Source organism: Lygodium microphyllum, chromosome 20 (assembly GCF_053477565.2).
Source record: "Lygodium microphyllum isolate KBCC chromosome 20, Lygodium_microphyllum_v1.1.10, whole genome shotgun sequence".
In the NCBI taxonomy this organism is placed as follows: Eukaryota; Viridiplantae; Streptophyta; class Polypodiopsida; order Schizaeales; family Lygodiaceae; genus Lygodium; species Lygodium microphyllum.
This window is the reverse complement of record NC_141154.1, coordinates 16,754,483-16,767,483: the sequence shown is the minus strand read 5'-3', so window position 1 is coordinate 16,767,483 and position 13,001 is coordinate 16,754,483. Positions and strand designations below refer to the sequence as shown.

The 13,001-nt window shown below is 41.0% G+C and overlaps 1 protein-coding gene across 1 annotated transcript; it reads left to right on the top strand.

Moving 5' to 3' along the window:
- Nucleotides 1–6,255: 6,255 nt before the first annotated feature.
- Nucleotides 6,256–12,475, top strand: LOC148018703 (uncharacterized). Its single transcript, XM_087701048.1, has 7 exons — nt 6,256–9,478; nt 9,738–9,933; nt 10,153–10,322; nt 10,488–10,821; nt 11,020–11,224; nt 11,326–11,432; nt 11,793–12,475. Exons 1-7 carry the CDS (start codon nt 7,353–7,355, stop codon nt 11,943–11,945), a joined length of 3,291 nt encoding a protein of 1,096 aa, XP_087557174.1. The 5' UTR covers nt 6,256–7,352; the 3' UTR covers nt 11,946–12,475.
- Nucleotides 12,476–13,001: the final 526 nt, after the last annotated feature.

The window sequence follows — 13,001 nt, the reverse complement described above, 5'->3', positions numbered from 1 at the left end:
GGGTATGCACAAACATATGGCATTGATTATGAAGAAACATTCAATCCGGTTGCAAGGATGGCAACCGTAAGAGCAGTCATTGCTATGGCTGCATCAAAGGAATGGTCTTTACATTAGATGGATGTAAAGAATGCCTTCTTGCATGGTGATTTGCAAGAAGAGATCTATATGGAGCAGCCACCAGGTTATGTGCCTGCTGTTCATCCTGAGTTTGTTTGCAGGTTGAAGAAAGCCTTGTATGGCTTGAAGCAATCACCTAGAGCATGGTCTGACAAGATAGGACAGTATCTTGTCACTATTGGCTTTCAGATTTCCAAGGCAGATTTCTCACTTTATGTGAGGAAAACAGAGAAAGGTATTATGCTACTTGTCATTTATGTTGATGATTTGATTATGGCATGTGACAATGATGAAGATATCATTCATGTGAAAATGCTATTGAAGCAGAAGTTTGAGATGAAGAATTTGGGAGAGCTACGTTATTTCTTGGGCATTGAGGTGATTAGATCACCAAGTGGGATACGGCTCTTGCAGAGGCAGTATGGATTGGACATGCTGTCTAAATATGGGATGACAGGCTGTAAGCCTATTTCAATTCCTTTGGAGCAGAATGTGAAGCTGAGCGCAGATGCAGGTGAGTTTCTGGAAGACCGTACTATGTACAGACGCATAGTAGGAAGTTTGATTTATATGACTATTACCAGGCCAGATTTGAGCTATGCTGTTGGATTGGTAAGTCAGTTTATGCAGGCTCCAAGGAAACCTCATTTGGATGCGGCTAGAAACATACTCGGGTATGTAAAGTCTACATTGCAGTATGGACTATTTTATGAGATTGGGATTCAGATACAGTTGCATGGATACACTGCTGCTGATTGGGCTGGTAGTATTTCTGATAGACGATCTACCAGTGGATATGTGTTCTCTTTTGGGAGTGCTGCAGTCACTTGGAGAAGCAAGAAACAGCCTACAGTTGGCTTGTCGAGCACAGAGGCTGAGTACAGGGGTGCAGCAATGGCTGCATGTGAGGTAGCTTGGTTGCATAAGCTACTTTATGATATGCAACAGCCTACAGATGGGCCAGTTGTCATTTATTGTGACAACATGAGTAGTATACACTTGGCAAATAACCCAATCTATCATGCTAGAACAAAGCACATTGAGGTGCATTATCACTATGTGCGGGAGAGGGTTTTACTAGGTCTTATTGATCTAGTTTATGTTAGCACAGAGGATCAGGTAGCTGACATATTCATGAAGACATTGAGTGCAGAGAAGCTGCGCAAGTTCAGAGACCTGCTTGGTGTGCAGGAATTGGGATTGAGCTCGAGGGGGAGTGTTGAGATATCGAGCTCCACTCGTGATATGCCAGGGTGACCATTGTGCATTTATGTCACCGACTTGTTAGTTGCAGATGCGGTTGGTACACCGCCCATGAATAATAGCTAGATGACAGCTATCCTTATCTATTCTAGTTCCTGGCTCAGTTAGTATGCCACCTTAGTTAGTTGAGTTTGGTTTGAGACCCATATATAGGGTTCTTCTATTTCTATGTACTTGAGTTCTTTTTGGCTTACACAACTAAGAAGAGGAAAACTGTTTTCAGCCTCCACCCTTGTGTATTCTCCCATTGTGCAAGCAAGAAAGCTACGAGTGAGACTCCTTCCTTCTCTCCCACAATCTTGACAATAATAATGATGTATCCAATGGCTAAATTTCTATTCATTATAGAACTCTCTCATTCTTGTGTCGACAAACTCAAGATCTAGTGCTTCTACCTTCTTCTCCTTCCTGCTTTCACGATAGCCATAGCTTGAGTGAGTGAGAGAGAGCTTGGAAGAAGCTTTCCTTCTTCTATTCTTACTTTCTTCTTTTTCTTTTCTCTTTGCTTATGGCAATAATGTCTACCTAATTGAAGAGGAGGAGGCGACACCATTCAATGAGTGCATACAAGGATCATGAGATTGTTCCTTACTTCCTCTTGGCAACAGATACTACAATGAAAGAGATGATGAAGGGTGTGTAACAATGTTTTTTGATCTTGCTTGTATACTTCCATTTCTTGGTTGAGAGAAGGAGTGAACTACTCAATTTTAAGTAGAGTATGAGTTGGCTAGATGAGGGCTAGCTTGATTGGAGAGTAGAGTGCTTACAGGAATAAGTATTCCATATAGTCATGTTATGTATTGAGATCATTTGAGGCAACATTATCCATCAAGGACTTGTGTCATTTGTTTCTACCAAGTTGGCTTTGCTTAGAGGCGAGGTGGGCATTCATTTCTATTTGGATATACCAAGTTAGTTTTGCTTACTTGTGAGATGGACATGGAAGAAATCAATCCAATAAAACTTGTGTACGAGCAAATTTAACTAAAATTTTAATATCCATGCAACTTCTTTTTATAAAAAACCTCAAGCTACATTTGCTCATTCAATTTACCTATTTTTAAAGCACAACTACATATTTAACACTCTTAAATAGCTCAAGTGCAAAGTATTATTGAAATAGAGATCAACCTTGTCATTCTAACAAGTTCATTTAGTATTGTTAAAGCAATAATGACTAAAGATAATATATTGGCACATTGGATATTGAAAAGAAAAATACCAAATATTCCACATTGCAAACAACAAAAGCATCCAAGTTAAGCATGAAAATTTTAGATTCACAAGTGATTCACTAGTTTAAATGTAATAGACTTTCAACATCTTCATTCCACAAAAGACACTTTTGTTCTAACTTTGTTAAAAGAACAACACATTCACCACGAGCAACACTTGAACTTCTTTCCTAGTCCTTTGGTCACACCCACTCATTGAGAGAAGTTTGCATATGGACCTTACATTCTCAAACACCCAAATTTTAGTAGCTTTGAAGCAAATATGTAAGAGAGAGAGAGAGAGAGAGAGAGAGAGAGAGAGAGAGAGAGAGAGAGAGAGAGAGAGAGAGAGAGAGAGAGAGAGAGAGAGAGAGAGAGAGAGAGAGAGAGAGAGAGAGAGAGAGAGAGAGAGAGAGAGAGAGAGAGAGAGAGAGAGAGAGAGAGAGAGAGAGAGCCTTTGCACCAACCCATTAGCTCACCTCACATGATTTATGATTCATGCACCCAAGAGAACACTTCTCATGTAGGAAAAGTCTTGTTAGTCTCTCTCCCAAGATGTTGTATTACTATTTGCTCCTAGAATAGAAAAGTAAGGTTGCCTCCCTCCACCTAAGCTTTTAGCAACTTCTTTGTTTATGAAGTTAGAAAAGAATACAAATCAAGGAACAAGAATATATGGTATGATTTATTATAACATCCATTGTATATAGTGCTAAGATATGCTAGAGCAATATTCATGGCATGTTTGTTTACCCAATCTACAAGTACAATTCCATGGAATAAATAATAGAGATACAAATAAGTTATTTCTTACTTGAAATTACTAAAGGAAATAGTTTGTAAGAGTTGTTAGAAGTTAGATACTTGGGAAGCTAGAGAAGGGAAGTGCATGCAACCCATAGTATTCTCATGGAATTTATTTATTTTTTGTTTGATGTTGACTTCCACGCTTAGTTTTATGTAGGGACTTTATCATATATTGAGTATGCATGATGCTTGGTGCTCAATGCTTTAAGTGCAAGGGAAGATTGATATGTATGTATGCATGGATGAAGTGAATTGATGTTCCCTTTTGAGTCATACTATTGAGTATTGAGTAGTGGGCAATGATGAAAATTATATAGGTGTATTAAACTAATAGTTTTTAATCCAAAAGAGGCGGAAAAGGTTGGTTTTAGAGTAAGAGGTGCACTCTCAATATTTCCACATAAGGCGCTCTTCAAATGAAGACGTTTAAAAAGATTACAACTAAATTCGTCTTGATAAAATTTGCAACGGGAACTTGTAAATACTGCGACATTTTTCTTTCAACCTACCCAATATCTTAAAAAGTTGTCCTGAAATACCATGCTTTAAAAGGGGCCTAAGTAAAACATGACATAAGGTTGGCCAAGTACTTGAGATTGAAGTTTTTGGAGGGACTATCGTGCAATGTGGGTGAGTTAGATGTGGAAGTTGGAAATTTTAATGGCCTTTACTTACACTTTAAAGAGCATCAACTTTGAAAAAATGAACTTCCCATTTTGAACTTTGATACCCAATGTTCAACATAGGATCACTTTAAATCGTATTTGTGTTAGAAATCACATCAAAGTGTTGTGATTATTTTAGAGAATGTCGCACTCCCTTTTAAGCAAACAAAGCATATTAGGAACCAAGTTTTGACTTGCATGTATTGTGGTGTGAAGTTTATGGTTACGTATGCCAATTTTAGGATTTAAATTCATTGTAATTCGGTCACCTTCCCATTGATGTGAGTCAATTTAGATGCCAATTGGTGATGTTAAATGAGGTGATTGTGGCTTATTGATTATGCTTGTTATGTGCTTTAAATAAGAACAACCTAGAACCAAGGCTTTTGTGATTCGGAGTTTAGATGTTTCTTTCTAAGGAATCTACTCTGCTATTGAAGAATGTTGTTTGAAGTGTCAAATAAGGAATACAATGATTCACATATTCAAGGAATGGAAGTGGAGTCAAAAGAGTTGCATTTTATAAAAACTTGATTAATGTCTGTTATGAAAATAGGTCCCTCAAAGCAATGTTGTCAATTTATGACTATAAATTTTTATTTAGGTTGTCCATTTAATACATGCTTAGACAAGGTAAAGTGCTATTGCAATTTAGTATTAAATAATGGACTTGTGAGGTGAGGAACTTGGCTATGAATATTTACTTTCCATTATGATGCTTTGTATTTGATATTAAAAATGAAAAAATCCAAATCTGGCAATCATGCAGTGAATATCACTACATTGTTCTTTTCAAACCTTAAGGCTATTGCTATTCTTCAAAGTGAAGTTCCAAGTGTCCCATGGGCATAGGGTGTCATTATGCTTGGAACATATGATGGACTATGTAAGACAACATACTTTATCAACATCAAATAAGACGAAACCTATGACCTCAAGTTTCATGATTGCTTATGTTTACAAAAAGAAGGCAAACCATGGTGCAATAATCATGTTACGATGTAAAATAGAGTGGTTAAGATTTTTGATTAGGGCACTTTCCAAGGCCATTAGTTGGAAAAATGTTATCTTCACAATCATAAGCAAAAACTCAACATTATGTCAAAAGCAAGTAATACTCAAAGGCATATGGATACGAGACAAGTGGTTGTGTGCATAGTGGTAAGGGAAAGGTAGGAAGGCTATAGAGCTCGACAAAGATGTGCATTGTAGTTGTATGTGTCCTTGTTGCAACGGCATTAATCTATGAGAAAAGATAATCATTTTAAGATCTATACTTTCATGGATTTCACAATGCACAAGCACATGCCGTGACACCATAAAGTACTCCTACAATTTGGTATGAAGATAGTCTAGAAGTAGTTAGACTCAAAAATACCAATGTCAAAGCACTGTGTACTAGCTGACTAATGTATAATAAATCAACCTATGTGACCCATCTTCTATTCTTACTAGTAGTCACCCATAACATAAGCATGCCCTCATATCTTTAGAAGAGTTGTTAAGGTTCAAAGTTGACCAATATGCTTACATGTAAAGATTGGTACAATGGTGGTGTATACATATGGCGAAGATATTGTGATGTTTTACACTTGTGCCACATGAGGCCCTTAGAGTTGCTTCACATGCAAGTTCATTGACTTACGATGGAGGACTGCCAAACTTCAAAGATAATAGTCCACATGCTAGTCAAGTTTACCATAGACCTCACTATCACTGGTTCATTGCATAAAACTCCCCTTGGAAGGACCTAGCTTCGTCCATATGGACAACTCAAGTAGACTACATGCTCCACACATTGCTTGTGTTTATGAACACAAAACATGTTGCTAAATTTTACTTGTGTGTGGAAGGGCTCTCACTAGACTTTTCTTGAAGTCTAGCAAGTGCATGCTTTGACACTCCTCTAATTAGTTGACTTAGCGACTAAATATACTGGGATCGTGGGTTAAATAGGGGATGAGGAAACTGAAGCCCTTGAATGGCCTCCAAGCCGACACCGTAGTTGTGTTGTGCATGGAGTGCGTCCGCCACCCATCCATCCACTCATTCACAATAGAGTGGGTGTAAAGGAGGCCTTAATAATGGCTGCCACCTAATGCCAGCTCTTCTCTAGTGCCATACAAAAGAAAAGGTAGAGAGAACCCCCAACAACTACAAACTTGTGAGAGCCGCCAGAACACACACAAAAGATTTTCTGGATGATTGTTGTGATTATGAAAAGCAATATTAAATGCCATGTATATATTAATTGATATTCTAATTAGCCTTGTGATTAGTGCCTACTAATGATGGGGGTTGATATGCTATGGTCCTCATGAAGGTAAGTTTCCTTTAGAGGTGCATCTCTCTCTCTCTCTCTCTCTCTCTCTCTCTTGTTAGGCTGTATCTGTGTCTGTTGTATGAAGGCAGCAGGGGGGGCCTCCTTACTCTCCTTCTTCTTCTTCTTCTTCTTCTGTGAAGTTCTCACACATGAAGTCGGTGTTTTTGTATTTCCGATGAGAGGCAAGCAGACAAGCACTGTGAGTGTGCATCCCTCTCTCTTCTCTCTCTGTCCCTGCATCTGTCTCTCCACCTAAAGGCCTGTTTGTCCCAGACAGAAAATACAGAGCTCTTCTCGTCTTCCTCCCCCTCCTGCTTCTGCTGCTGCTGCTGCTACTGCTGCTCTGTTTCTATCTTCAATCCCCTGTTCCTCACCCTCCCAACCTCATTGTTGTTCTGTCTCCAGGCTGTGGGCTATGGCGATGTAGACCTATGCAGGAGGAAGATGCCCTGTTTCTGAAGCTCTTCCTACTACTATTCCTCTTCTCCTTTTTGCGGAATGGGCTAATTGCTCTCCTTCCCTTTGCTTCGCTTTTGATGAGAGTGCGACTCCTAAGTCCAGAGTGTTACAGTTTCTATAACTAACTTACTCCCCCCCTCTCTCTCTCTCTCTCTCTCTCTCTCTCTCTCTCTCTCGCCCGCATCGACAAGGCCTAATCTCCTCCCTTTTCCCTGTGAATTTCCTCTCGGAATGATCCCAATTTCATCGCATTTGTGTTTTTTGGCTTTGGCATTTTAATGTTTCTTTGAGAGCACCCTGAGCAGAGCAACCCAAATCCCGCTCTTTGCTGGGTTTGCTCGCCCCATTCTCTCAGAATTTCCACTCAGAATTCTGCCATTTCATCACATTTCTGCGGCTACGGCTTTTTGATCACGTTTTTTGCCATCGCTTCAAACAGAGCAATCCAAAATACTGCACGCTGCTGGATTTTTCTCGTCAGAGATATTCGAGTTCCTGATGGCGCATTGCGATGCGGAGGGAAGGAAGCACCCTACCATGGATTTGTACGTCGGAATTTTCAATAGCAAATTGTACGGCTCGAACAAAAGCAATGGCAATGCCGGTCACTATGACAATTGGCATCGGTTTGATGCACCTGTCCATTCTGAAAGCTTCAGGAAAGACCACTCTGCAGATAAATTGTCTTTCCACAGCAAGAGCTTTCGTGAGGGTGCGTCCAGATTAAGCACATTCAACGGATTTGTTGAAGGTTTCTCAGAGAAGAAAGCTCCTTTCAAGGAGACTGAGGCTAAGCCTCAGGCGAATCATGAGATGCATAGAAGCGTGAGTCAATTTAATGGTTGGTCAGTCAGAAATGACACATTGTCGAACTCTGTAAAAGAGGGTGGTTCAGGAAGGAACACTAACAGTGACAGTGTTTTCAGCAATGTAAATAAGAATGGAATAGACTCAAAGTCAGCCTTTAGTCATGAGAATGGCTATGACAGAGGAGGTCTGAGAAGATCTAACTGCCCTATTGATGGGCCAATTGAAGACGTTGAGGCACCATATACAAGGAGCTCTGCCATTCACAATGAGAGTAGAGACATGGTGTGTCCACGAAGATCCTATGGCTCTGACAGAAGTCCTGAAGGTAGAGATAAAAGATCCAGCAGTGGGTTTACTGGGAATTCTGATTCTAGCTTTGAAAAACAACTTAATGGGTATAGAATGCAGAGTGAAGATATTGGGTTCTCAAGAAGGTATGATTTGCCTGCTGATAATGTAGACACAGTGCCTGCAAGACAGTCTAATGTGTCTAGCACTGGAACAAGTGAGAGTGGAGATGGAGCCCTTGCAAGAAGCTCCACCTCCTCCTCTAGTGGTAAGCTTTCGGTGTGGGATGATGGTTTAGATGCTGCATCTGTGATAAGTGGTGAGTTAACATCTTTCAAGAAGAAGTCTGGTGAGCTGGATGCTCCTATTTCAGCTAGAAATTCAAAGTCTGGAGAATTAAACTGTGGCCTTAGAATGGATGAGCTCAATTCTACCAAAACTGAGAAATCTGGTGAGCTTTACATGGGCTTTGCGGGTGGAGGTGGAAGATTGGATGCCTTTAGTCGAAATCATAGGTCAGGAGATTTTTTTGTTCCTGCTGGAAATGGTGTCATCAAATCTCACAAATCAGGTGAGCAAGATGCTAGTCCTTATGTGGGGAGCAGTTTCAAGCACAGCCCCAGCAGGGTCACTCTCAAAGAAAGCCCAGGTAGGGAGAATCCATTCGTTGGTAACCTTAAAATTGGGGGGACTAATGTCATGCTTGATTCCTCATCATCAAATGGAGGAAGCTCCAATGGAGGGAGTCCAACTGCCGAGGTTGCGAAAGACACTGGAAGATTGCAATCTTTTGGGAACATTCTGGGAGGTAAGGGCGGCTCAAACTCTGGAAGTTTTAGATCTATTGGGAGCATTATGGGCACTGGCAATTCAGGCAATGGAAAGATTACAAGTTCAAGAGCTAGCACCACTGAAAGTTCTGTAGCCTCACTCATTCCCCCTAGGTCCAGCAATGGCTCTGGTAGGAAGTCTGGTGAGATGTTGCTCAGTAGGAAATCAGGTGAGATACTTCCTAATAGCAATTGCAATGTGAAAGGTGTTGTCACACCTAAACCAAGTGCCGAGGGGTCTGCCACTGCCAGCATTAACTGGCAGGCTACTGCCAATGGGAATGTGGCAAAAAGTAATGGCTCTATTCTGAGCAATGGTTTGTTAGTTGGTTGTGCAAATGGTAATGTAATGAGCTGTGGAGCTGGGGCAAAAGCCGGCAGTAAGCTAGGAGAAGGAAATAGTGGCATCACAATTGATTGCTCGTTGATGAAGAGAGTGCTTTCAAGTACAGATTCTGAGGAGATCAAGAATGCAGGGAATGAATATTACAAGAGAGGCCATTTTAGTGAAGCTCTGACACTATATGATAGAGCAATCAGTGTATCTCCAAATCAAGCTTCTTTTAGGAGCAACAGAGCAGCAGCGCTTACTGGTCTTGGACGACTTGGGGAAGCGGTGCAGGAGTGTGAAGAAGCCATTCGGCTTGATCCGGGCTTCCCTAGAGCACATCAGAGAGTAGCTTCTCTCTATCTAAGGTCAGCACTATTCTGGGTGTCTTGAAGTTGGCTGATTTGCTCAATTGAAAAAGCTCTGTTTAATGTGGCTTTTGGATGGTTGTTTGTTTCTGGGTATCACACTTTTAATTTTGGGTTAGGTTTTGGAATTTACGACCCAACAGCTTTTTTTTTCAGTCCACAGAAACTAGCGTTAGTCTAAGTTGTCAGTCATTTTGTACTTCCTGAAGATCCTCATCTGACTTTTTTGTGGATCTCAAGTCACTGAATTTCAATGCAGGTTAGGGTTGCTTGAAAGTGCTAAGAAGCACTTTCATGCCGCAGGTCAGCAGACGGATCTGGTAGATATCCAGAGATTGCAGAATATAGAAAGACATGTGTCCAAGTGCCTCGAGGCTCGAAAATCAGAAGACTGGACCAGTGTGGTGAGGGAGAGTGATGCTGCGGTTGTTGCTGGTGCTGATTCTGCACCAAAGGTACTCACTGAGGTTTTGATATTCTAGTGATTAGCGATAATTTTGGAAACCCAAAATGCATTCAATTCTGAAGGAGGTAAGTGGACTAGGAAATGGTTGTACATGTTGCGTAATGATTGTTGTATTATGGATGTTGGAGAGTACAAGTGTATTGCACACTATATTGTCAGTTAGGGACTGCATGTCGTTGCTTAATAGCTCGCTCATTACTTATTTCAGATATTTGGCTACAAGGCAGAGGCCTTGTTGAGGCTGCACAAATTTGAGGATGCTGATGCCGTGTGCTCAGCAGCTCAAAAAGTTGAAAGTCCCTTAATCAAGCTCAATGTTATACCGGGCGATCCTTTCTTGCTTATTGTTCGAGCATGGATAGAAATGGCTCTTGGAAGGTCAGTGACTGGCAACATTTTGTGGTAGTATCAGTAGCTGGGGATTGGTGATCGCTTGTAGACTCCTTAGTTTGTGACAGCAAGTTTGTGTCTTTGCAAGTCTTTGTTCTTATCTTTAACATGGATTATTTGGGAAGTTATTCTGATTGAGCTATCCCCTTTCAGGTTCGAAGGGGCCATTGCAGCAGCAGAATCTGCAGCAAGGATTGATCCATGCAGTGCAGAGGTGACTGCATTGCTCTCAAAGGCACGGTCTGTAGGCCAAGCAAGGGCGACTGGCAATGAGTTATTCAAAGCTGGGAAGTATTTTGAAGCCCTTGCTTTGTATGGCGAAGGGCTAGAGAGTGATCCAACCAATGCTGTCCTGCTCTGCAACAGAGCAGCCTGCAGGTCCAAGCTTGGGCAGTGGGAAAAGGCAGTGGAAGATTGTGATGCTGCCTTGAGAGTGCAACCCAACTACATCAAAGCTCTCATGAGGAGGGCAAATTGCTGGACTAAGGTAAAAGACTCGAGTCTCTTCATCTTTGTGTGTGTCAACCCTTGCATGTTCAAGGTTCTGCATAAGTGTCTAATGGTTTGGGCAGTAGCTCTTTTCAAGTAGTCTTGTAAAGCGATAACGACAACACTGAAATTGTTATATGTGGCTAAATGGTTTTATACCAATCATTTCTGGCACTTACATATTGGCTTGTTACAGCTAGAGCGTTGGGAGGATGCTCTAAGAGACTATGAAGTTTTACGAAGAGAGATGCCACGAGACATGGAAGTTGCTCGTGGTTTCTTTGATGTACAGGTTGCAATAAAAAAGTCACGTGGAGAAGAAATATACAAGATGAAGTTTGGTGGAGATGTTGAAGAAGTATCCAACGATGAGCAGTTCAGAGAGGCTGTAAGTGCTCCAGGTGGGGGCAATACATCTGTTTTAAGCAACAAACATCAAGGAGCACTTCAAAGTAGTATGCTTCTTGTATAATAGGTACATTAATATTGGATGATCCATCAGGTTTATCAGTGGTGCAGTTCAATACCCGGTGGAGTGACCGATGCCGTCAGATTGCTCCTCTCATTGACGAGTTGTGCAAACGCCATCCTTGTGTAAATTTTGTAAAGGTGATCATGACATGTCTCTAAGCTCAAGCTACAAGAATTGGTTAGTAAAAAGGTTATCACATTTGTCTTCACACGGAAAGCCAATGGTAACCTTATTCTAGACGAGCAATCTCATGCACAACATTGCACTAAAGAGCAGTTTAAATGTTTGCAAATGCAATCATTACTTGTAAAAGAAGCACAAGAAGAAGAGGTAAGGGTAGTGGTGGTGTGTTAAATGGCGACATTAACAGTGTGGCAGGGTTTAACTTGTGGGGCCTATTCTATTCACCTTCACGTGTCAGAAACTATAATAACCTCTCTTGTGCATGCCAGTTGAATTCACTCGTACTGAGATTTTGTATGTTGTACATTTTACAGGTTGATGTGGATGATAACCCTTACTTGGCCAAGGTTGAGAGTGTGACGTTTGTCCCGACTTTCAAGATGTACAGAAATGGACAGAAAGTGAAGGAAATAGTGGGCCCAAGCCTCCAAACACTTGAATATGCGGTTAAGCATTACAGCCTGTAGAGAGAGAGAGAGAGAGAGAGAGAGAGTATACATGCCATTTAATTGTAGGTGCTACAACATTCTTTCGTCCCCATAGGTCTCCCACTTTAGTGTCAGTACTTTAAGTTTATGAAAGCCATCTTCCCCTCATTTCCATGGCTGAGTTTTTCTTACTCCATCCGTCTTGATTGGAGAAGCATTCAGATAAGGAATGTGTAGAGTCTTAGTAGAGACAAGCAGTTCCAAGTTATCTGGCAGTTGTGGACCAGGATCTTGTCATGATGCAGACTGAGCTCTCTCAGCAAGTATCTGCATCATCAGTCTGACCTTGTTATATGAGGGGAACATCTTACAAGATTGTTTGAAAAGTAATGCTCCTTCCCTTCAATCCTTTTGTTTTTTGCGCTTCCAATTTTGGGGCGCTAAATGATTCATCAAGTGATGGGACAGCAGTCAGAAGATCACACTTGCACACCTGCTCGAAGTGTGTCAGGTGTATTCATTTGTATATCTGTCTTGAAAATCAGACTGATATAGCCTTTTTTTGTACATATGCCAATCCGAATAATAGAACTTGGAAGACTGTTTCACACCATATATGATTGATGGTTGCTGCTGCTGCTGTCTTGCTGTTGCTTGTTGTGAAACTGAAGTGTCTAAGTAAGGTTCATCTATGGGACACAATAAGTCCATGTGAATACAGGATCATACATTGCTCAATGAAAATACTTACAGCCAATGCAGTTTTACTTGAGCAAATGTAGATTGGATTGTGTTTAGGGGCTTTCAGTGCTCGAGAGACAATTAAGTCTTGGCGAAACTCATTAGCACACTTGATGAGGAAAAGGCCAAAAGTGGCCTCATTCTATTCATATATTATCTTCAAATATAAGTCAACTGCAGTATAAGAGTCTGAGATTTACCACATTTGCCACCCAGCTGTTATGGAAATAATACCAACGACAAGCAAGCAGCGCATTCAGCAGGATAACTGTCTGAGAAATGGTAGCTCAGGGTTCAAATCTTGCAATTCATTATAAGGTGCCTTTACCCTTGAGGGTGCAGAGATGTGGATGA

Bases quoted from the DNA above. Each gene is read 5' to 3' on its own strand.
- LOC148018703 (XM_087701048.1), top strand. From the start codon at position 7,353: ATGGCGCATTGCGATGCGGAGGGAAGGAAGCACCCTACCATGGATTTG. The intron at 11,225-11,325 runs GTGGGGGCAATA...ATGATCCATCAG, and splicing joins AGAGGCTGTAAGTGCTCCAG to GTTTATCAGTGGTGCAGTTC. The intron at 11,433-11,792 runs GTGATCATGACA...TACATTTTACAG, and splicing joins CTTGTGTAAATTTTGTAAAG to GTTGATGTGGATGATAACCC.